Source organism: Rana temporaria, chromosome 12, assembly GCF_905171775.1.
Source record: "Rana temporaria chromosome 12, aRanTem1.1, whole genome shotgun sequence".
NCBI lineage: Eukaryota > Metazoa > Chordata > Amphibia > Anura > Ranidae > Rana > Rana temporaria.
The window spans coordinates 103,996,794-104,021,214 of record NC_053500.1 but is presented as its reverse complement, the minus strand read 5'-3'; the positions used below and the strand labels follow the sequence as shown (position 1 = coordinate 104,021,214).

Below are 24,421 nucleotides of genomic sequence, written 5' to 3'. Positions count from 1 at the left end.
CCATATGCAGCCATGTCCTCCCCATATGCAGCCATGTCCCCCACATATGCAGCCATGTCCCTCTAGCCATGTCCCTCACATATGCAGCCATGTCCCTCTAGCCATGTCCCTCACATATGCAGCCATGTCCCTCTAGCCATGTCCCTCACATATGCAGCCATGTCCCTCTAGCCATGTCCCTCACATATGCAGCCATGTCCCTCTAGCCATGTCCCTCACATATGCAGCAATGTCCCTCTAGCCATGTCCCTCACATATGCAGCAATGTCCCTCTAGCCATGTCCCTCACATATGCAGCAATGTCCCTCTAGCCATGTCCCTCACATATGCAGCAATGTCCCTCTAGCCATGTCCCTCACATATGCAGCAATGTCCCTCTAGCCATGTCCCTCACATATGCAGCCATGTCCCTCTAGCCATGTCCCTCACATATGCAGCAATGTCCCTCTAGCCATGTCCCTCACATATGCAGCCATGTCCCTCACATATGCAGCAATGTCCCTCTAGCCATGTCCCTCACATATGCAGCAATGTCCCTCTAGCCATGTCCCTTGATGCGGCGGCGCGATGCGGCGGCAGCGGCGGGGGGGGAAAGGGGGGGGAAAGTATTCTATTTAGGTATCGGGGGTATTTGCGCGAGTACGAGTACTCCCGCAAATACTCGGTATCGGTCCCGATACCGATACTGGTATCGGTATCTGGACAACCCTAATAATAACCTTTATTCCTATGCCGCGTACACACCATCACTTTATATGATGAAAAAAAACGAAGTTTTGAAAAACGTCAATTAAAATGACTGTGTGTGGGGGAAAACGTTGTTTTATGTCTTGTGAAAAACGACAAAAAAAAATTGAAGCATGCTTCAATTTTTTGTGTCGTTTTTCAAAACGTCGTTTTTTTGTGTCAAATAAATGATAGTGTGTGGGCAAAATGACGTTTAAAACAACATTTTTAAACCCGCGCATGCTCAGAAGCAAGTTATGAAGCTAGCTTCAATGGAAAAGAGTACTGAACGTAACCGCGCTTTGCTAGAGCATTTTGAAAAAACGATGGTGTGTAGGCAACGTCATTTTTGAAAATGAAGTTTCAAAAACGTTGTTTTAGTTCATGATTTAAAACGTCGTTTTTTTTCATCACATAAAGTGATGGTGTGTACGCGGCATTAAAGTGGAATTAAACCCTTCTACCCTTTACAGCCAAGAAAGGGTGCCTTCTTAGCCTCAGTTGGATCCGCACTTGCCATGGTGCTGCACATGTGTTGCAATTGAATATTTTTATGATTTTTAAAGTACATTTATAGCCACTCTATCAGAGACGCAATAGGAAGTAAGAGGAAAGCTTTAAAAGTGATAGTTGTCACCATAATGGGGGTTTTGGATTCTAGATAATAGGTTCATCATCACCTCTTGCTGTGATGAGGGCTGTAAGGCCCCTTTCACACCGAGGCATATTTCAGGCGTTTTAGCACTAAAAATAGCGCATAAATAACTCCTGAAATACTGCTGCCCCAACATTCTCAATGTGAAAGTCAGAGGGCTTTCACACTGAGGCGAGAAAAAAACAATGGGACACCACGGTAATGCCACTGGCAATGCGCCTCTGCAGAGGGGCATTGCCGGCGGTATTAACCCTTTTTCGGCCGTTAGCTTGGGTTAAAACCGCACCGCTATCGGCCCAATACCGCCGCAATTCCGACGGTATAGCGCCGCTAAAAATAGCGGCGCTATACCGCCACCGCACATACTGCCCCAGTGTGAAAGGGCCTAAAGGTTTGAACTCCCCATCACTTTCAGTCTCAATGGCCATGGTGACCAGGATGAATCTCAAAGGCAGTAAAAAACTTAACGGTTTGGCTATGTATGCACCTTAAGACCCCATTCACACCTGAGCGTTTTGTAGCTTGAAGCCTGAAGCTACAAAACGCTGGAGGGGAAAAAAAAAATCTATTATTCTCTATGGAGATGGTTCACATCTCCACTCCAAAACGCCTGAAGCTCAAACAAGTTCTGGGACTTTTTTTTTAGGCAGACTTAGGCGTTTTTTTGCTTTTTACATTGGTGATCTTTTGACCTTTTAAATCGCGGTAAAAAAAGCGCAACTTTCTGCCTAAAAAAAGATATGCTCAGGTGTGAAAGGGGCCTAAATCTGTCGGTCATTTAAAGAAGTGTAACTCTTCATTTTGTGGTAGGTTCTTTATTCTATTTATTATGTATGGAAATCACTTGTCATACTTTATATCTTTTAGACCATCGGGACGACTAGAAGAATACCTAAGCTGCATTGCTAAGATTCAGAAAGCAGTGGAGTATTTTCAGGATAACAATCCGGACAGCCCTGAGTTAAACACAGTGGTACGTTACCAATCATACGCATGCTAAGAAACAATTATATTTAGAAAATAAATAAAAATTCAGGGCCAGATTCTCAGAGAATTGCCCAGGCGCAGCGCATCAGAGATACGCTACGCCGCCGTATCTTACCTGGCGGAATTTCGAATCCAGGAAGATTTCGCGCCGTAAGTTACGGCGGCGTAGTGTATTTCTCGGCGCGTATTTCAAATTGGGCGGGTGGGGGGCGTGATTCATTTAAATGAAGAGCGTCCCCGCGCTGATTGAACTGCGCATGCTCCGTTTTGAAATTTCCCGCCGTGCTTTGCGCAAAATGACGTCGCACCAACGTCATTTTTTTAACTTCGACGTAAGTTACGTCCTTTCCTATTCACGGACGACTTACACAAAAAAAAAAAGATTTAAAATTCGACGTGGGAACGACGCCCATACTTTAACATGGCAAGTCTATCTATACGCCACAGAATAGCAGGTTTAACTATACGCCGGGAAAAGCCGACTAGCGACGATGTAAGAGAATGCTACGGCCGCGCGTACCTTTGTGGATCGACGGAAAAAGCTAATTAGCATACCCGACGCGGAAAACGATGCAAACTCCACCCAGCGGGCGCCGAAGTATTGCACCTACGATCCGAAGGCGTACGAAGCCGTACGCCTGTCGGATCGAAGCCAGAAGCCGTCGTATCTTGGTTTGAGGATTCAAACTAAAGATGCGACGCGGCAAATTTGAAAGTACGCCGGTGTATCAGTAGATACGCCGGCGTACTTCTTCTGTGAATCTGGCCCTCAGAGCGTAAATGAACTAGACATGCTAATGGAGATCATAAATTAATCTTGTACTGCTATATTGACACATTTTTTTGCTCCCAATTTAAAGTTTATGTTCTCTATCTTATAACAAAGTTAATTTTTGGACATTTTCTATAGTGATTTGTATTACTCATATTTTACAGAAGTCGCTGTTTGAAAGAGGAAAGGAATCCTTGGATGCTGAGTTCCGTAACCTCCTTCAGAGACACAGCAAACCAGTCCCTCCTATTCTCATCTTGGACCTCATTGGTACAGATGAAGAGATAGAAGGACAAGAGGAGGGAATTCTAGAGCATCTTCCAGAAGGAATCTTACAAGACATCATACGCATCTCTCAATGGTTGATAGAGTATGGCAGAAACCAAGGTGAGTGAATATCGCTGAGGGTCTATAAAATAGTACAAGATTATTTACAATAGGCCATAGTTGTTTTCTCAATGTGTATTTTATATATAATGCATCCAGAAAGTATTCACAGCGCTGCACTTTTTCCACATGGATGTTAGTTTGTTACAGCCGTATTTCAAAATGGATTCAATTCATTCTTTTCCTCAAAATTCTACAAATAATACCCCATAATGACAACATGAAAGAAGTTTGGTTGAAATCTTTACAAATTTATTAAAAAAAAAAAAATAAATCCCATGTACATAAGAATTCACATCCTTTGCTCAATACTTTGTTGAAACACATTTTGGCACCAAATACAGCCTCAAGTATTTTTGAGTATGATGCTACAAGCTTGGCACACCTATTTTTGGGCAGTTTCTCACAGTGGGCCAGATTCACAAAAGATCAGCGCTGGGGGAAAGCAACAGCTTTCATTTGAATAGCTGTGTGTTCCCCGCCGCGCCTCATGTATAGACACTCACCCTTACCCAGAAACATTGATGGACAGATCACCCGTCCCAGGATTGGACAGGTGATCTGTCTATCAAAGTGCCCGGGCAAGGGGGAGTGTCTATACATGACGAGGAACACACAGCTATTCAAATGAAAGCTGTTGTGTTCCCCCAGCGCTGATCAACTAGATGTCGGCAGTGGCGGAGGGGGGGCTTGGCTTTCTCTTGGGGGACACATATCGGCTGATCTGGAACACATCGCTTCAGCAGGCAGGGTTTTCCAAATACTCTTAATGAAGGTTTTCTGCCAGTCTTTAGTTCAAGACACTGAAGCTCAGCTTGCAGCCCTTTGGTACTTGCAGTGCAGCCCTTTAAAGACCCCAGCAGCTAGTACTGGAAGTATTCATTCGTAAAAAAGGCTATATTGGCAATAATCCCTAGTAGTATCATATAGCATGCCCACAATCTCTCATTATCCCCTGTGGTGTGTCTTACAACCACACCTGTTACAGGTCTCCAATCTTCTCCTCTCGTATGTCTGGAATATCTGACAGTATTCTGTCATATACTGTAATTTTAATATATAAGTAAGTAATGTATAATGTGCAGCCCCCTTTGGAGATGTCCAGGCCATAGTTGAGACCCCTACGCCTTGCAAATTGATGACCACCAATATAAGGAATAGCAGGTGGTGACAGGATCCCGATGTACTAGTATAAGTACTACCCTCTCCATAATACCCATTTACAGCAGCACTCGCACTGAGAGGGCTTTCTCTTAGGGGACACGGCTGCCTTTAGGGACAAGGCTGCATTTGGGGACACATGGCTGCATTTGGGGACACATGGCTGCATTTGGGGACACATGGCTGCATTTAAAAAAAAGTATCGGTAATCGGTATCGGCGAGTACATCAAAAAAAGTATCGGTACTTGTACTCGGTCCTAAAAAAGTGGTATCGGACAACCCTAGTCTGGACTACCGGCAGGCCAGTTAAGTACCCAGACTGTCCTACTACAAAGCCATGCCTTTGTCATAAATACTGTATGCTGTGCAGCACTGCTAAAATATACAAGGCCTTCTCTGAAAAAGTTGTCTGGATAGAAGCATATTTTGCTCTAAAACCTGGCTATATCTTTCAACATTGATGGTGCTTTTACAGATGTGAAAGCTGCTTCAATTCAATACTCACTAATGAATGCACCCCTATACCACTAGAGATGCAGACTTTTGAACTGAGCACTGTTCACAAGCTGGAAGGTCTTTCTCTTTAGTCCAGAGGATGTGGCACCCATTGTTGCCAAAAAGAATGTCAAATTTCAATTCGGCAGACCACAGAACAGTTTTATTAATGAGCTTTGGATCATGTCCAGATATGGCTTCTTCATTGCATGATAGATCTTTACCTTGCATTTTTGGATGGCATGTCAATTTTTTTTTTTTTTTTTTACTGAGTATTACTGAGCTCATCATAGAGTCATGCCTGTTTTTAATGCAATGCTGTATGAGGCCCGAAGATCACGGGCATCCAATATTGTGTTTCGGACTTGTCCCTTGATCACAGAGATTTCTTCAGATTCTCTGAATCTTTCGATGATATGTACTGTCAATGATGATATATTTAAAGTCTTTGCAATATTACGTTACAGATTATTCTGAATTTGTTTTAATTTTTAGATTTCACAGATTCAGCAGCATTTCACAAATTTGGTACACCTCTGCCTATCTTTACTTCTGAGATACTCTGACTCTCTAAGATACCCTTTTTATACTCTTAGTCATGTTACTGACCTGTTGCCAATTAACCTAATTAGCTGCAAAATGTTCTTCCAGCTACTATTAGATGGGCACCTGAACGGCCACAACATACAGGGATATACAATGTGAATGTAATACTGACATAATCACACACATAGGTTGGACTTGATGTATTTTTTTTCCAACCTTGCCTACTATGTAACTACTATTTAAATTCATCAAATTATAAATTCACATATAGTGCAATTCAAAATAGAATTCATACAACTTGCAGTATGTGCTATAAATAAATTGCAGCATTCAATAGAGTTTATCAAACTGCAAGTGTCATAGCAAACAATGAGAAGTCCCAATGGAGTGATCAGATCTCTAAATTATAGGAGATTTATGAAATGGACAACAAACAGCAGCCTGGAATTAATCATGCCAAATGGCTCCAACCCCTCTCAAAGAGCTCCAGTGGACCACCTTCACAATCATCTGACCAGTAATGCTCAGAGAAAGTAAACAGATAACTCCATGACCCAGTATCCAAAATGACATGAGTTTTATTTTAAGCATGTATACTCGCAAGAGTAGACAACAATCACTCAGCGCAAAACATGGCGCCACTTGCTGGCATGAAGCATGTGCGATGACGTCACAGGCAGTTAAAAAAATAAAAGTACTGTGTCACAGCAACAGAATGAATGAATCAGTAGCTGCAGCTGCTGATCCATTCATTCTGTGCCCATTCATAAGCTCTGCTCTCTCTACTTCTCCTGTTGTAAGGGGAAGGGGAGGAACCAGCACTGTAAATAGTACCTTGTGATCGCTATGATGACCAATCACAGCGATCACATGGTGCCCAGCCCCTCGACTCAACTGGGTACAGTGTCTCTGTGCTTCGTGCTGTCTAATGACAGCTCGGAACACGGCACTCAACTTGTGGATCGGCGGTTTGATGGCCGTTTATCCAATGCACTGGTTAATTAAAGGGCTATTGATCTGCCATTGATAGGCCTACTATGGTACGTCGGTGATTACCTTGCCAAATGTCTTGTGACAGTTATATATGTTTTCTCAAAGTGGAGTTTTCCCTTGACGTGCATTTAATCTTATTATCAACTACAAATTAGATTTGATGTAGCTTTAAATCTTCCTTGTTGCCTGCTTTACTATTAGGCGTGGTTTCTATAATTTTTAAGGTGTCCAGCTTTATTGCATTGCTTTCTGACTTTATATTATCTCTTTTTTTTTTTCTGCATTGTTGCAATATGACCTATTTGCATTCTGTTTTTACTTTTGTCCTCGTTGAAGATGATTTATTCATTCGTCCGCTTCTCCTTGCAGACTTCATGAATGTATACTACCAGATTCGCTCCAGCCAACTGGACCGTTCAATAAAGGGACTGAAAGAACATTTCCGAAAGAACAGTGCAACTCCTGGGGTCCCCTATTCTCCCATTGTGCCTAACAAGAAGAAGGACACCCCCACCAAGAAACCAGCCAAGAGGCCAGGTCAGACTTAAAATGCACTGTAGCTCTTATCTTCCCAAGCGTTCCACCCTGTGTACTTGCCTACACTATGTGGCCAAAAGTTTGTGGACACCCGGACTATCACCTTTCTGCATGTTTAGAAGGTTGTGGGTACCCCTTCAAATTATTGAGTTTAGCTGTCTCCAGTGAAGGGTATTGTTAGTGCTACAGCATACAAAGACATTTTAAACAATTGTGCACTTCCAGTTTGGTCCTTTCCTGTTTTAGGGCCAGTTCACACCAGACGCAGTTCCGTTCAGTTCTGTGCGCTTCCCTGCTTCCTGAAGAGGATACTTCCACGGGGCGCTCCTCGATCACTCGGAGCGCGCGCAGGGCCATCCACTTAGCTCTGCACACATCACAGCTTATTGACACCTGGCGCCTTTTTCACCCAGGGGAGCGAGATTACACTTTCTTCTCCCGCCCTCACAATGCGTACTCGCGCATCGACTATATCTTTGTCCCTCATAACCAACTGCAGGCGGTCAAAGGAGTCTCCCTGGGTTCCATCACATGGTCGGACCATGCACCGACCTTGATGCGGTATGCCCTGACCGAATTCTACAGAGGCCAAAGGAAGCCGTGCAGGCTCAATGAGAGCCTCCTCCAAGACCCTGAGATAGTGGCTGACGGGACTAGAGAAATCTCCAATTATTTCCGTACTAATACTACCACAGACAGCGGGGCGGGCCTGATTTGGGAAGCTCATAAAGCGGTGATTCGCGGGACCCTCATAAAGCACGGTGCAAGACTTAAACTGCTAAGGACTGCCCAATTGACCTCCCTACTTGACAAACTTCAGGCCCTGGAGCTTAGTCACAAACAATCCCAGACGGGTCGATTGAAGGCGGAACTTGACACTATACCTACGCAGGTCACGGATATACTCACTTTTAAAGCTAAGTCAGCGCTACAGATAACCCGCAGGAGAGTCTACGAATCAGGCAGCAAGTGTGGTAGGCTCTTAGCACAATCCCTGCGAGACCAGAAGCTGGCATCCTACATTCCACACGTGCGCTCCTCGACGGGCCAGAAAATAACCATGCCCCAGCATATATCGCAGGAATTCAAGTCATTTTACGAGTCACTTTATAATCTATCCAGTTCTGTGCACTTTTTTTCTGCACTAAAAAGGCACGCACAGTGTTTTCCATGTATTCCAATGGCTCTAGTTCACACCAGTGCAGTCCGTTTCCGGTGCAGAAACTGACTACATGGTGTGAACTAGAGCCATTGGAATACATGGAACACACTGTGTGTGCCTTTTGTGCAGAAAAAAAAGCACAAAGAACTGCATCTGGTGTGAACTAGCACTAAGCCTAACTATGCCCCTGTGCACAAAGCCAGCTGTATCTAATTGTTAGGGACTCGTTAATGACTGGAATAGTACCACTGGATTGCCGTAAGGCCAATGCGGTGCCTATCATTTAAAAAAAAGGATCCAAGTCTTTACCAAGTAACTATAGACCTGTTAGTTTAACTTCTATAGTTGGGAAGATACTGGAGAGATTAATAAAAGACCACATAGATGAGTTCTTGCTGGAAAAAATATTTTAAGCAACAGACAGCATGGATTCATGAAAAACAGAAGTTGTCAGACAAACCTGATTTCTTTTTTATGAGGAGATAAATAAAACCTCTGGCAAAGGGGTGGCTGTGGATCTAGTATACTTGGATTTTGCAAAAGCGTTTGACACAGTTCCCTGCACACAGCTAATGTGTAGGGTTGTCCCGATACTGATACCAAGCATTTGCCCGAGTACTTGTACTCAGGCAAATGCTCCTGATGCTTCACCCTATACTTGTAGTGTCGACGGTGATCAGTGCGTGGGGGAGTTACAAGCACCGATCACCGCTGTATAGATTTAAAATTAATTTCTCCGCTTCTCTCTACACCCCTTCCCCCGCGCGGTTTTCAGCTGCTTTAAAATCAGCGGTGATCGGTGCTTGTAACTCCCCCACACACGATCACCGCTGACTGTCCCGTGTCCTCCTCCAGCACCCCTCCGTTTTGCTGCAGTCTGTCTCCCCCCTCCATGTATCCCACCGTGTATCCCGCCGTGTTTCTCTCCCCTTCCATGCTCCTCCTCCACCCCCTGGAAATGCCAGGATGGAGAGCGGGGTAGGAGCCGGTAAATCCAGCTCCTTACTGCTCCGAATGGACAGAGTCCGTGATCACTGACTCTGTCCATTCACATAACTGAAACATTGTAACCTGTGTTTACAAATGTTTCAGTTTATGAATGAAGAGAAGACGCTGTCTTCTCTCCATTCATTTTCAGTGCAGCTGATGCTGCTGAGAAAGGGACTGGGGAACATGTGTCCCCAGTCCCTTTCTCTGTCTCAGAGGGGAGATGTCAGAGGTCTGTTAAGACCCCTGATATCTCACCAAAGCCCCCCAACAGGGCTGAAAAAAATAAAGAATAAAAAAACAAAAGAATAAACCCCCCCCCCTTAAAAAAAAGAAAGCATTATAAATAAAAAAAATATGTAAAAATTAAATTGTTAAAGATAAAAAAAAAAAAAAAACATACTGACACATGTGCCGCTGTCACATGAGATAAAAAAAAAGTATCGGTATTCGGTATCGGCGAGTACTTGAAAAAAAGTATCGGTACTTGTACTCGGTCTTAAAAAAGTGGTATCGGGACAACCCTACTAATGTGTAAGGTAAAGTCTACAGGCTTGGAAAAATAATTTTGTAAATGGATAGAAAACTGTATTCAGAGAGTAGTAGTTAATGATTCTCAACTTGGTGTTGAGTTATTCACTTTAAGGTCATCTCAGAGGACACTCTTTACGTCTGGAGGAAAAGAGATGTACCTTCAAATAGGAAAGGTTTCTTCACAGTAAGAGCTGTGAAAATGTGAAATTGACCCCCTCAACAGCTGGTTCTGTCCAGCTCAGTAGATTGCTTTAAAAAAAAGCCTGGATTATTTCCTAAATGTACCTAATATAACTGGATACTAATATTTTATAGGTAAAGTTGATCCGGGGGAATATCCAATTGCCTCTCGGGGATCAGAAAGGATTTTTTCCCCTGCTGAAGGAAATTGTAACATGCTTTGCTGAGTTTATTTGCCTTCCTCTTGATCAACTGTAGGTATAGGATTGTGTATATAGGATATGGTAAAAGAAAAGTATTGTATATATCCCCCCCCCCCCCCCCGACTTTTATTGGTTGAACTAAATAGACAATATGTATATCAAGATATATGGTTTGAAGAGTGGTGTGGAAGAATTTTAAGTCCTGACCTCCACTTTCATTCACACCATTGGAAAGAACTGGAATGCTGATTGCAAGCCAGATCTTCTCGCCCAAAATCGGCACCTATCAAAAAATTTTACAGACACTCCAAAGTCTTGTGGAAAACGTTCCCAGGGCAGAGGCTGTTCTAGTGGGCCAGATCCATAATATTGCCCATAGTTTTGGAACGTAATGCCCAACGATCTCATATGGGTGGTGTGGTCAGGTGTCTACAAACTTTTGGCCATAAGGTATATGTCCTGATAAAAGGTTCACATTTTAGTTTACCATTTGGCAGTGTTACTGATGATCTATGTTTGTCTCTTCAGAGAAAATTGAGTACTGTCCATGATACTTTTGTTATTTGCATTAACATACAATTTTTCATTACAAGCTTTCGGGGGATGTCCTTTTCTTCAAGGTCCAAGCAGTACTGAACCTTGAAGAAGGGGACATACAGTATTTTCCGGCGTATAAGACGACTTTTTAACCCCTTAAAATTAGGGTTGTCCCGATACCACTTTTTTAGGACTGAGTACAAGTACCGATACTTTTTTTCATGTACTCGCCGATACCGAATACCGATACTTTTTTAAAAATGTATCCATTGGTCCCCAAATGCAGCTGTATGTCCCCAAATGCACAGCACCTGCAGGGCACTAAATAGGAAAGCTGCTGGGCCTGCATTCCCCAGCGAATGACAGCTTAGTCAGGCTCTGGTCTTACAGGGCATGAACGATTCTGACTGACACTGCATCTGCTGTGAAAATCATTTGCCCAATGAACCCTGATGGATGAGTTATTATGGCACACTGATTAACTGCAAGAAAATAGCTGCCCCCCCTTTTGTTTTATGGGTGGTAATTTTAAGTTTTTGCTTTGGGGGTTTCCCAAAGCACAGCTTGTCCCTGGCTATCCGTTTTTGGAGCTGCTGATTGCAGCACACTGCTGCATTGTTTGAAAGAAAAATAAAAGTGAAAACAAAAAGTGGAAGAATGGTGTGCAATGTAAACATTATATTATATCACTAGCACACTTTGTCCTGTTCCCATAGATAAAGTTAGGCCTATTATATTTATATATGATTAAAGCTGACCTGCTGCTGGTCACTGCTGTAGCCTCTGCGTCTAATTCATCAGCGCTCGGGGGAACATACATACCAGCTTTCATTTGAATAGCTGTGTGTTCCCCGCCGCGCGTCATAAATAGCCCCTCCCCCTTGTCCAGGCACTTTGACAGACAGATCACCTGTCCAATCCTGGGACGGGTTATCTGTCTATCAAAGTCCCCGGACAAGGGGGAGGGGCTATTTATGACGACGTGCGAGGGGGAACACACAGCTATTCAAATGAAAGCTGGTATGTATGTTCCCCCGAGCGCTGATGAACTAGACGGCGGCAGCAGCAGCAGAAGCAGCTCTCCTCCATTAGTGGTATGTAGTAGCCTGTTTTACATACCGGAGGACTGCTCTGCTCTCCGCCTCCTCAGTCCGCTCTCCGCCTGCTCGCCGCCCCCTCTCCGCCCACTCAGTCCGCCTGCTAGCCGCCGCACTCCGGCCCTTTCAGTCTGCCCTCTGCCTGATAGCCACCCCCTCTCAGCCCGCTCTCCGGCCCTTTCAGTCTGCCCTCTGCCTGATAGCCACCCCCTCTCAGCCCGCTCTCCGGCCCTTTCAGTCAGCCCTCCGCCTGCTAGCCGGGTGAAAAAAAAAAGAGTATCGGATCTGGCATCGGGAGCATTTGCGCGAGTACAAGTACTCGCGCAAATGCTCAGTATCGGTCCCGATACCGATACTAGTATCGGTATCGGGACAACCCTACTTAAAATCTTCTTAAAAGTCGGGGGTATTCTTATACGCCGGTAACCTAACATCCCTTACCTTATCCTAAGACATGCAGAATCGCGGCCGTCCATTTTTCAAAGCTGCGCCTCCTACTTCTTCTGTTCCGTGATAGGCGGAACACTCAGCTTCCCAGGAGACACTGGGCTGGATTCAGGTAGAATTGCGCTATTTTTACGGAGGCGCAGGGCAACGATTTTGCCCTGCGCTCGCGCAAAATTACTGCGCTGCCCTTGATTCACGGAGCAGTAGCTCTGTAAATTGCGTGGGCGTGCCGGCAAAATGCCCGGCGTAAGCGCGCGCAATTTAAATGATCCCGTAGGGGGCGGGAATCATTTGAATTAGGCGCGTTCCCGCGCCGAGCGTAGAGCGCATGCTCCGTCGGGAAACTTTCCCGACGTGCATTGCGGCAAATGACGTCGCAAGGACGTCATTTGCTTCAAAGTGAACGTGAATGGCGTCCAGCGCCATTCACGATTCACTTACGCAAACTACGTAACTTTCAAATTTCGCGACGCGGGACCGACGGGTATACGTAACATTGGCTGCCCCTGCGGGCAGCCTTGCGCGAAAACCGCCATACGGAAACAGCGTAAATTGCGTACGCAGGGCTCGCGCAACGTTGTGAATCGGCGTTAGTATGCAATTTGCATACTATACGCTCAGCACAACGGGAACGCCACCTAGCGGCCATCGCAAGAATGCAGCCTAAGATATGCGGGCATAAGAGCCTTATGCCGCGCATATCTTAGGCTGCAGTCGGCGTAACGAGGTTCCTGAATCAGGAGCATTCGTTACGCCGGGGCAAGTAAGCAATTGCGCTGTGTAACTTATGGTTACACAGGCGCAATTGCTTCTTGAATCCAGGCCACTGTGTTTAGTGTCCGCCTATCACGGAGGCCCTCTCGTCCTCGGATTCTGCATGTCTTAGGATAAGGTAAGGGATCGTCAAGACACAGTCAGGCATGTCATAAGGGAACAGCGAATCTGGCATGTAATGGGGCACAGTGAGTCTGGCATGTAATGGGGCACAGTGAGTCTGGCATGTAATGGGGCACAGTGAGGCATGTAATGGGGCACAGTGAGTCTGGCATGTAGTGGCACAGTGAGGCATGTAATGGGGCACAGTGAGTCTGGCATGTAATGGGGCACAGTGAGTCTGGCATGTAATGGGGCACAGTGAGTCTGGCATGTAATGGGGCACAGTGAGGCATGTAGGGGCACAGTCTGGCATGTAATGGTGGCACCGTGAGGCGAGGCATGACTAATAGGAAGGGGGTAGTCTTGTACGGCGAGTATATCCCAAAACCAACATTTTAGCTGGAAAATTAGGGTGTCGTCTTATACGCCCAGTCATCTAAGAGTCCATTCACACCTGAGCGACAGGCGCGTTCGGCGGTAGCGGCGTATTTTGCCGCGATTATGAAACTTTCATTTTTTTTTTTTTTCTTTCAGAAGTCTTCCCATTGCTGTCAATGGGAAAACGCCACTGTCGCCTGAAAAAAAGGGTCCGGGACTTTTTTTCAGGCGTTCGGCGTCTATGAGATGTGAACCATCTCCATAGACAGCAATGGGAATTCTCCCCTCTAGCGGCAGAAGCGTCCGGCGTCGGGCGTTTTGTCGCTCAGGTGTGAATGCAGCCTTATACGGTACCCCGAAAGCTTGTCCTGAAAATTTTTATGTTGGTGCAAATAAAAAAATCACGGACAGTACTCAATTTTCTCTGTCAGAATTGCACTAGTCCGGCTACAATCACGTCAGGTTTGTATCTTCAGAAAGTTTTAGGTTGTTTTTAGGAAGTTACATTTGGCTTTTTATTACAATCAAATAAATCCTATGAGTTATTTGAAAAAGTACATTACGATAAGTGTTAGTGAAATATAGTTGACTGCGATTTGAGCAGTTTTTTTCCTCCCCCATACGATAGTTAAATGAAATTGGTAAAAAAAGTTTTACTGTAACAACCACATTAAAGTAGTTGGATGCATTCTAATATTGGATTGGCTGTCATTATTATAGCAGTAGTTCCCTATGTTCAGTGGCCATGCTTCCTGCATAGCAATATATTTTGGAAGAACTTTTATGTTCCATTATCCAGGAGATACTCATTTTACTGTTTCCTCTTTTGTATATCCTGATGACATGCAGTCTTCATACCAGGTAAACAAAAAAGTAATTTCTGTCTTAAAAGCAGCGCTGGCATTAACCCTAAACATGCATCACGTATGGTTGAAGCTGTGCGCAGTCTATTGTAACACGCTAGAGACGTGTAATGCTGCTTTAAGCCAGTTTCCTTGTTTAAGTAAGTTGCTGCTTTTGTATCTGTTCTTTAACCTGAATAATAATAATAGCAATGCATCAGGCGGTATGAATTATTGGCACCTGTTTCCCACACAACACGGCATACTGACTTGCTTGGATGCAGAGTATGTGCCCCATAAGGGCCCAACAGTGTGTGCGCTCACTGACTTCAGAAATGCTTTATATATTCTTACATGTCATTGTCTGGTGTACTTTACTGTGCTATTTAATAAGCATTCATGTAACATGATAATCATTGTTTTGTCAGCCTGCAGCCTTCCAGAGTTAAGGCCTCTCCGCGTGTCCAGGCTAGTGGGTGGGAGACTAACTTCTCGCTTTCTTCCCTACCCTAGCAGACGCTTGGCCTGGGTCTCCGCTGTCAATCTAAATAACTTTTTGCGAGCATTCTGTGTACAAAGTATGCTGCCACCCTTCTCCAAGATGCCCATGAAACGGCTGTGCTTAGCTGCCAAGTTGAGATTTATTTTAAACTGTTGATTTAATGAACTTACTAAAAATTTAATTTACAATATAATTATGAATATGACATGCAAGTCAAAATATTGGAACCTCCAGATATCTGGTTTGATATTGTCAATCTAACAAGCATGCCATTCATTTAGACTTGTAACCGTTTCTGGGACTAGCCAGAAGTTTTCAGTTCTGTGATGAGGAATCTGTTGCTTTACTGTAGAATCCTAAGGGCTTGCCTATTTGGGTCCCATGCCTGATCCACAGGCCCCATACCTATACATTATGGATGGGTTCACTGCCGTACACTCTGCAGTGGATCACTTGTTGGTGTGCAATTAAGCAAAAAATTATTATTTATAGATAAAATAAGGATTCATGAGAAACCATTATGCACGTCTTTGTTACTTACTATTCTGTAAGTCTATAATAATATTATTATTATTATTATTATTATTATATTGGATTTATATAGCACCAACAGTTTGCGCGGTGCTTAACAAAATGAAGGCAGACATTACAATTTGGTACAAGAGGAATCAGCGGGCCTTGTTTATTAGAGCTTAAACGCTAAGAGATTTTTATATATATATTAGGGCTGTTGCTGATTAAAATTTTCATGTTCGATTAATCAATTTTTTTTTTATTTAATCGACTAATTTCAATTTAATTATAACGCACATACATTTTTCGGATCATCATCATATATAGCCCCCACTGTAATATCCACAGACATCTCCCCCACTGTAATATCCACAGACCTCTCCCCCACTATATAGGAAGATTAGTGCTTGCTTAGTCTTACCAGAGAAGCCGGCCAAACACGAGCAGTTGAGGCCGGGTGATGACGTCAGCGTGCCGCTCTAGGCTCACCTAGGCCGCCGAGATGGCCGCCGCTCCGGGAGCTAGGCCGAAGCTGCGGCCTTTCCTATGGCCGAGGCAGCAGTGGAGCTCTGTGGATCACGTGGTTTGCCGATCCGCATATGGTGACCCGTTCAAATCCCGGATCATTTACGATCCTTTGCACCACTAGTACCGATCAAAAGAATTTTAATCAACCCAAAATTTTTACGATTAATCAAGGAATTAATCTTTAATTTCCACAGCCCTAAAATATATATATATATAATATATACATACATGCATATATATACGCACACGCACGGTGCAGACATAATGCTGACTTAGTTTTGGGTAGAATGGGGAAAGGTTTAAACACCTGTCAGGTTTTACTGCTATGCGGGATCCGTTAAAGCGATTTTTCTCACCTTCTGTTTTGGGGACAACTTTTACCAGAGAGGAAGTGAGATAAAATTGCCACAAACGAAACGGGCAACAATAAAAAACTGACAGAGGTTCTAGCATTCACCTACCTCACCCACCCTTAGGGTTACTCCTAACTTTCCCCTCACTTTCTGTTATTGGGACGGCCTTTTTATTAAATAGAAAGTGAAGAATTTCTCTAGCAAAGCCTCAGACAACTGTGAAATCTGACAGAAGGCCTAATCTTTCTTCATTCTATCTAAACCTAAAAAACAATAGGTAGAGATACACATTAAGATCTGTAAGCAGCTTTTTTTTTTATGGTTGAAACGTACAGTCCACAGGACTGTGGAGCCGGTGGTAATCCATTGGTGCATACCATAGTCTTTGTTTTACAGGCATTATCCCCAATTCTAGATTATCGGTTGTTCCAATATGAACGCTTGCTATATATTGTGAAGTCGGCTAATCACAGTTTTTTTTTTTCATGCCAACGTATTCTTGCAGATGGTTTATCAGCATTCTTTGTGGCGTGGTGGCATTCAAATGCTTGTCTAATACTTTTCTAAGGAATCCTTAATACACAGTGTTAGTCAATCTTCTCTGCACTCTTACCTGGTGACCTGCAATTTGGTGTTTTGGTGTCTTCCTGCTCATTCTCCAAGATCTTTTTCCTTGCCCTCTTCTTTTTTTCGCTCTCCTTTTTGGTGACAGGAACTATCCGCAAAGCTCAGAATCTTCTCAAACAGTACTCACAGCACGGGCTTGATGGGAAAAAGGGAGGGGCCAACCTTGGAGTCCTTGAAGGTAATTGTCTGACTCTTTATTGCTGATTGGGGTTTTCGGGATGTGACTTGCTGAATCTGAGATCAGAATCTTGTGGTGGGACTTTAAAAGCAGGCTACACTCTTCTGAAAACGTTAATTGGCAAGCAGGAAGTAAAATTCAGTTCGATTTAAAGCCGAACTCCTGACAAATGTATAAAAAAAAAAAAAAAGGAGTCATGTATTCGTTAAAGTAATACTAAACTCTGGTTGTAAAAATATTTCCAGTATGTATTATTAACTAAAACAGTTTTTTACATTTTTGTTACTCAACCTCCTCTAAATAATTTTTTTTTTTCCTACCGTACCCACCGTATGTAGAAACATAGCCGGGTTCCTACATACATGGGATTTTTAGTGTGCATAGAGCAGTGCATATGACGGCAACTTACCTGTACTGCTTACTCCAAACTAATGGAAGTGGGATAGAAAATAAGAGATTCAGGAGCACACAGAGGACATTATAAGGCTTCATTTCCATGGACGTTTTTACAGCCACGTTTTTTAGCCTTTTTTACAGCTTAAAAACGCCTGTCTCATGTTGTTGTTTTTTTTTTTTTTTGAGCTGGAGCTCAAAAACGCAGTGTTAGCGTTTTTTCCCCTTTTTTTTTTTTTTTTTAACGTCTGGCGTTTTTACAGCTCTAAGGCTGGAGCTTCAGAACGCACTGGTCCTGGTTTTTTTTTTTGCAGCTTAAAAACGGCTCAGCCATCTATAGCTCAAAAACATCATGGTGGGCATGAGGCCATAGACTAACATGGAGAGCCGTTTTTAAGCTGCAAAAAAAGCTCAGAAAAGTGGCTGTAAAAACGTCCAAAAACGTCCATGGAAATAAAGCCTAAGGAGGCAGAACAACACAGTAATGCCGCATACACAGATCGGAATTTCCGACAACAAATATTCGATGGGAGCTGGTTGTTGGAAATCCCGACCGCATGTAGGCTCCATCGGACATTTGCCGTCGGAATTTCCGACAACAAAAATTTGAGAGCTGGTTCTCAAATTTTTCCAACATTCCAATCGTGTGTACATAATTCAGATGCACAAAAATCCACGCATGCTCGGAATCGAGCAGAAGAGCCGCACTGCCTATTGAACTTCATTTTTCTCGGCTCGTCGTACATCTTGTACGTCACTGCATTTTTGATGTTTGGAATTTCCGACATTTGTGTGACCACGTGTGTATGCAAGACAAGTTTGAGCAAACATCCGTCGGAAAAAAAATCCACGGTTTTGTTGTCGGAATGTCCGATGAAAAATATATAATACAGGTCCATTTAAGAAGTGGATGTGTATGGGTTGTTTTTGGAGAATAAGAATATCGTTTAATGTCACTGTAAAGATAATTACCGTATATACTCGAGTATAAGCCGAGTTTTTCAGCACATTTTTTTGTGCTGAAAATGCCCCCCCTCAGCTTATACTCGAGTCACCTTTTTGCGACTGATCTCCCGGACATTGGGGAGCCCGGTACTGTCCGGCTCTAGGTCCACTGGACCCCAAATTTGGCACACATATAGCCCCACTCTTCCTCTACAGGTGTGCAAAGTTTGTTGGCTGGGGAGCACCAATTTTTCAAAGTTGGGCACCCCTTCTATAGACTCCCATGTAAACGGTAATTTCTCTGGTAAATTTGGTGACCCGATACCGGCCGGCCGTAGGTCCCCTGGACCCGAAACTTGGCACACATATAGCCCCAGTTCTCCTCTACAAGTGTGCAAAGTTTGCTGTCTGGAGGAGCACCGATTTTTCAAACCAGGCACCCCTTCTATATACTCCCATTCTAAACGTAAGTCTGGTCATGGGCACAGTGAGGCATGGGCACAGTGAGGCATGCAGATGGACACCCTAGTATTATACTCGAGTCAATACGTTTCCCATTTTTTTGTGGTAAAATTAGGTGCCTCGGCTTATATTCGGGTCGGCTTATACTCGAGTATATACGGTAAGTGTTTTTTCAAATGTAGCAATTATCAGTACGCACATTTGACTTGCTATCCACCTCTTGTAATGCCCTTCAGCAGAATTCAGAGAGGGAGGCACGGCACCAGGGGACAGTCAGCATGCAGATGTCCTGGCCAGGAATATGTTGACAGATGGAATGGGACAGAATGATAAATTCTGATGCTCAGTGTCACTTACTGTCGATTCACAGCCTGGGGACAGGGAGGTAACCCAGCTTTACTGTTTAACGGAACGGGAAAAAAACGTAAGGTCACAAGCTTGGCTGTCCTGTTTAGCAGAGCGATGTATTTTGGACATTTATTTATTTGTCGGGAGTTCAGCATTAAAAGTATGACATATGTCTTGGACAAAAACATAAAAAGACATATATAAAGACAATAAGAAGGTCATACGGAAGACTATAGCCTGCATGGTACTCTGTAACTATCTGTGAAGGGACCTTTATTACTCCCATGCCACGTCTCTCCTTTTTCTTTGGACACCGGATTGCCACTCTGCGTGGCCCAGGCCTCTGTGTAGTGTACTAGATAACAGTATACCTACCCTCCACACTGATCAGGTCATGAACAAGATTCACGTAGCAGGCACCATGGAGAGACAATGGGAGAAAAACACGGGACACCTTTAGGTGAGTACTGGTTCATCAGATTGCGGGGATATCTTGTAAATGAGCATACTACAATGTACTCTATCAGTTGGGTCTTCTTAAAGAGAACCTGACCTGGACTGAAAACTGCTGAAGTGCTAACTGCTACTACCTGTCTGCCCTTGGAATATGGGCTCAGTCTGTGCAAGAGGGCCTGGCATATTTCCAGTTCAAGGTTAAGCTCTACCTTCACCTGGCACTAAGCCCATCCTTTGCCAATCAGTGCCAGATCCTCTGTGGAAAGTTTGAGGCACAGGTATTTGACAGATGACAGGGGCGACGTAGGTGTGTGCTTTGGGAGTCTGCATTCCTCTGGGGTTATTTTCTTTAATAATAAATCCTCCCTCAACTTTTTTCTTTATTCAGGAATACCCTCTCTTAGACCCCTTTCACACTGGAAACACCTATAGCGGAGCGCTAAAATAGCGGTAAAACACCGTGATTTTCCCATGTTTTTCCTGTGTTTTTGCCGCGTTTTTACAGCGTTTTCAATTAATTTCAATGGAGAGGGGCGTTTTTGGAGCGTTTTTAATAGCGCTATTTTTATGGCGAAAATGTGGCAAAAATGCACCAGTGTGAAAGGGCTCTTATGTTACCAAATGGGAGACTGATATTACAACACATTAAAAGATACATGATATGCAGATATCAAGTTTAAGTTTAATTTGCTTATAATTTTTTATGGCTCCTGAGGCCTGGGACAAGGGAGGCTGCAGTCCTGCAGTGGGTCATGGCCCGATGGCTGAGAACCACTGATCCTAGAGTATTTAACACGCACAAATTAGGAACCTGTGTTTTTTTTAGTGAAAATAAAATCCAGAACGGTGAGACAAGAGTCCTAACTCCCTTGCCACCATGATGCTCCACCTGACTACAGTATTTATGGTGGAAATTAAATCCAGAACCTTAGTATCTCCACACAAAAGTGCCAACTCCCTTGCCACCATGATGCCTGCCATGTTACAATCTAGATATCATCTAAACTACAAGTACCATCATGCCTCTGACAGCCACAACCATGATACCCAGAGGCAGAGTCTTGCTATGCCTCATGGGACTTGTAGTTCTGCAACAGCTGAAGGTCCGCTAAATGCATATCACTGATCTAGGGCATCCTTTCTCAACCTTTTTTACATGGAGGAATCTTTTAAATCGCATTTTCAGTTTCCGGGAACCCCATGTTAAAGCGGATGTGCCACGAAAAAAAAATATTAAAAGCCAGCGGCTACAAATACTGCAGCTGCTGACTTTTAATATTAGGACACTTACCTGTCCTGGAGTCCAGCGCCGTCCGCAGCAGAGGACAAGCGATTGCTCGTCACTCTGCTGCTCCCCCCGCCATCCTCGGTGAGGGAACCAGGAAGTGAAGCGCTCCGGCTTCACTACCCGGTTCCCTACGGCGCATGCGCGAGTTGCGCTGCGCCGCTGATTGGCTCCCGCTGTGCTCTGGGAGCCGAGTGTTCCCAGAGTACAACGGGGGAAGGATGGGAGGTGACGTTCTGCCAGCAGTAAACCCGAAACTGTGTGGCTGGAAGTGAGTGCAAATACCTGTCTTTAAACAGGTACCCGCTCTCACTTCCGCCCCAACCGCTTGGTGATCAGAAGTGGAAGTTTTCCGCTCTCCCCTTCTGCAGTCTTCTTGGACACCTGACAGATCCCAGATGACTGCTTGACCATTCACGATGCACAGCGTTGCTCATGCATGCGCTGTGGGCACCCAGCTGTGATGCCTTTAAAGGGGTTGTAAAGGTACAATTTTTTTTTTTTTTCCTAAATAGCTTCCTTTACCTTAGTGCAGTCCTCCTTCACTTACCTCATCCTTCGATTTTGCTTTTAAATGTCCTTATTTCTTCTGAGAAACCCTCACTTCCTGTTCTTCTGTCTGTAACTCCACACAGTAATGCAAGGCTTTCCCCCTGGTGTGGAGTGTCATACTCGCCCCCTCCCTTGGACTACAGGAGAGTCAGGACGCCCACTAACACACAGCTCCTTTCTCTATCTGCAACGTAGAGAGCGTCCTGACTCTCCTGTAGCCCAAGGGAGGGGGAGAGCACGATACTCCACACCAGGGAGAAAGCCTTGCATTACTGTGTGGAGTTACAGACAGAAGAACAGGAAGTGAGGATTTCTCAGAAGAAATAAGGACATTTAAAAGCAAAATGGAAGGATGAGGTACCGTATTTATTGGGGTATTGCGCGCTCCGGCGTATAGCACGCACCCCTAATGTGGACCCGCATTCCTGTAAAAAAAAAACATTTTAGTACTTACAGTTTTGGTGTCTTGCGCGGCGGCCTCGTCGGGTCCGGCGTCCGTCTGCGGCTTCGGTGGTGTCCTCCTCGTCGGGTCCAGCGTCTGTCTGCGGCTTCAGTGGTGTTCTCCCGCACTGTTACCCGTCGAATCGCCGATTCCCGCTCAGTTTGAATGCCTGCGCCGACATATACCATCGTGCAGTACACGCGGCTTCGCTTGTGCTCACGCTCTGTGACGTTTATGTGTGAGCACGAGCGAAGCCGAGCCTTGCCGAATGTAGCCGATTGTACTGCACTCGGTATATGTCGGCGCAGGCATTCAAACTGAGCGCGGGTATCGGAGTATATCGCGCACCCACAATTTCCCCCTTTATTTTAAGGGGAAAAAAGTGCGCGGTATACGCCGATAAATACAGTAAGTGAAGGAGGACTGCACTACGGTAAAGGAAGCTATTTAGGAAAAAAAATTGTACCTTTACAACCCATTTAAGCTGTCACAGCCGGGTGCCCATAGTTGAGATGCCGGAGCCGAGGAAAGAAAAGGCCGGTGAAACCGGCTCGGGTGAGCGCACCGCTGTATCATGGGACAGGTGAGTGTGTTTTTTTGTTTTTGTTTTTTTTAAAGGTCAACAGTTACAGTTTTTGTAGCTGCTGACTTTTATTTTTTTTACAGGAGACTGGAGCTCCTCTTTAACTAGGAGGCAGACACTGCTAAAAGCTCCTATCAGCTTCTGGAGGAACCCTGGCTGAGAAGGGCAGATCTAGGGAGTAGGTGCTCATAATGTAACCTTTTCTGTGAGATTTCCTTTCTTGCTGTTGCAGGGAAGGAAGATGTACTTGATTTTGAGATTGATACTTACATGTACTGTATCAGTGCTTTTGTGCGACTTGCACAGAGCGAATACCAACTACTTATGGACATCATCCCCGAACATCATCAAAAGAAGACTTTTGATTCTCTCATTCAGGTGGGTTATTACTGTAGAATGCCGACTAACAGCATTTCAGTTCTGTTCATCTTACAGATAGAATATAATTGATTCTACTTTTCTTTTCTATCAGGAGACCCTGGATAACCTCATGCTGGAGGGAGAAAACATTGTCTTAGCTGCAAAGAAAGCCAACTCTAGGCATGACTTCACTTCTGTTTTGAGCATCTTTCCCATATTAAGGCACCTGAAACTTCTCAAGCCCGAGTTCGACAAGGTTCTGCAGGTGCGGTCGTGTTCTTTTAAAAAAAAAATTTGCCTGTCCCATTAAAGTAGAACTAAAGCCAAAACTTTTTAGATGCCGTGGAGAGGAATTAGAACACCTGTTTTTATTGTCACCTATGTCCCCAATGGGAAGATTCAATATATTTGTCCCAGTGATCTATGTCGTCGAGCGTGAAAAGGAAAGAAAATCCAACATTTTGCGGTGTCACCTGAACAGAAACCGAAGGGAAATCTTCCAATGGGGACACTAGTTTTGGTGATGTGCAGGAATTCCCTTTGCTTGGGAATTTCCTCTCACTTACTGCTGTGAATATGAAGGGAAATCTCCCCAATGGGAAACACATGGCAAAAAAAACAAAATAAAAAAAAACTGGCCCACTGGGGAGAATTTACACAATTTCCTGTCCTGTAGATACAACAGAACATGAGAGCAGGTCGTTCCAATGTTTCTAAAATAGTTGTTATTGTAACAGATGTCCCTATGGCAGGGCTTGACAAACCCCGGGCGCCAGGTTGCAATTGCGACTAGAATTGGCGACCTGGGGTGACACAGCTGGGGTACCCTGTCTCCGTGCGCACCCCCCTTGCGATCATGTCGGGCCACGCCGGCCGGTAATTGAGGCTGCGGCTTTGCGGCCTTCTGCAGTCCTATGGTTCCTTCTGGAATCTGGCACCCTCTTGTGGTGGCCGTTGGTATGACAAGACAACCAGCAATGCTAATGGAGTTTCCCTGCCTGTTTCCATCTCCTTTCATTTACTTAGTTAGAACCCCCAAACATTATGTATGTATATATATATATATATATATATATATATATATATATATATATATATATATATATATATATATATATATATATACACAACACCCTAGCAGTGATGGGGAACCGTGCCCCCCCAGATGTTTTGGAACTACATTTCCCATGATGCTCAACCACACTGCAGAGTGCCTGAGCATCATGGGAAATGTAGTTCCAAAACATCTGGGGGGCCAAGGTTCCCCATCACTGCGGCCTAGATAATAAACTGGCGGTCGTTGCAATTACTTTCTGTCACGCCGTATTTGTGCAGCGGTCTTACAAGCGCACTTTTTTGGAAAAAAAATACACTTTTTTTAATAAAAAAAT

At 44.2% G+C, this 24,421-nt stretch overlaps 1 protein-coding gene across 9 annotated transcripts in view; it reads left to right on the top strand.

Moving 5' to 3' along the window:
- Nucleotides 1-24,421, top strand: part of LOC120918451 (exocyst complex component 7-like) — an 86,796-nt gene that overhangs the window by 15,180 nt on the left and 47,195 nt on the right. For 2 of the 9 annotated variants that reach the window (XM_040330033.1, XM_040330037.1), the window contains exons 4-10: nucleotides 2,249-2,354; nucleotides 3,305-3,527; nucleotides 7,093-7,260; nucleotides 14,511-14,522; nucleotides 19,744-19,812; nucleotides 22,903-23,048; nucleotides 23,143-23,295. In XM_040330033.1, the coding sequence (XP_040185967.1) occupies nucleotides 2,249-2,354; nucleotides 3,305-3,527; nucleotides 7,093-7,260; nucleotides 14,511-14,522; nucleotides 19,744-19,812; nucleotides 22,903-23,048; nucleotides 23,143-23,295 (877 nt within the window). Of the gene's footprint in view, nucleotides 1-2,248; nucleotides 2,355-3,304; nucleotides 3,528-7,092; nucleotides 7,261-14,510; nucleotides 14,523-17,111; nucleotides 17,205-19,743; nucleotides 19,813-22,902; nucleotides 23,049-23,142; nucleotides 23,296-24,421 lie in introns of all 9 variants that reach the window. The other 7 variants (XM_040330031.1, XM_040330035.1, XM_040330034.1 and 4 more) reach the window with 4 other exon arrangements.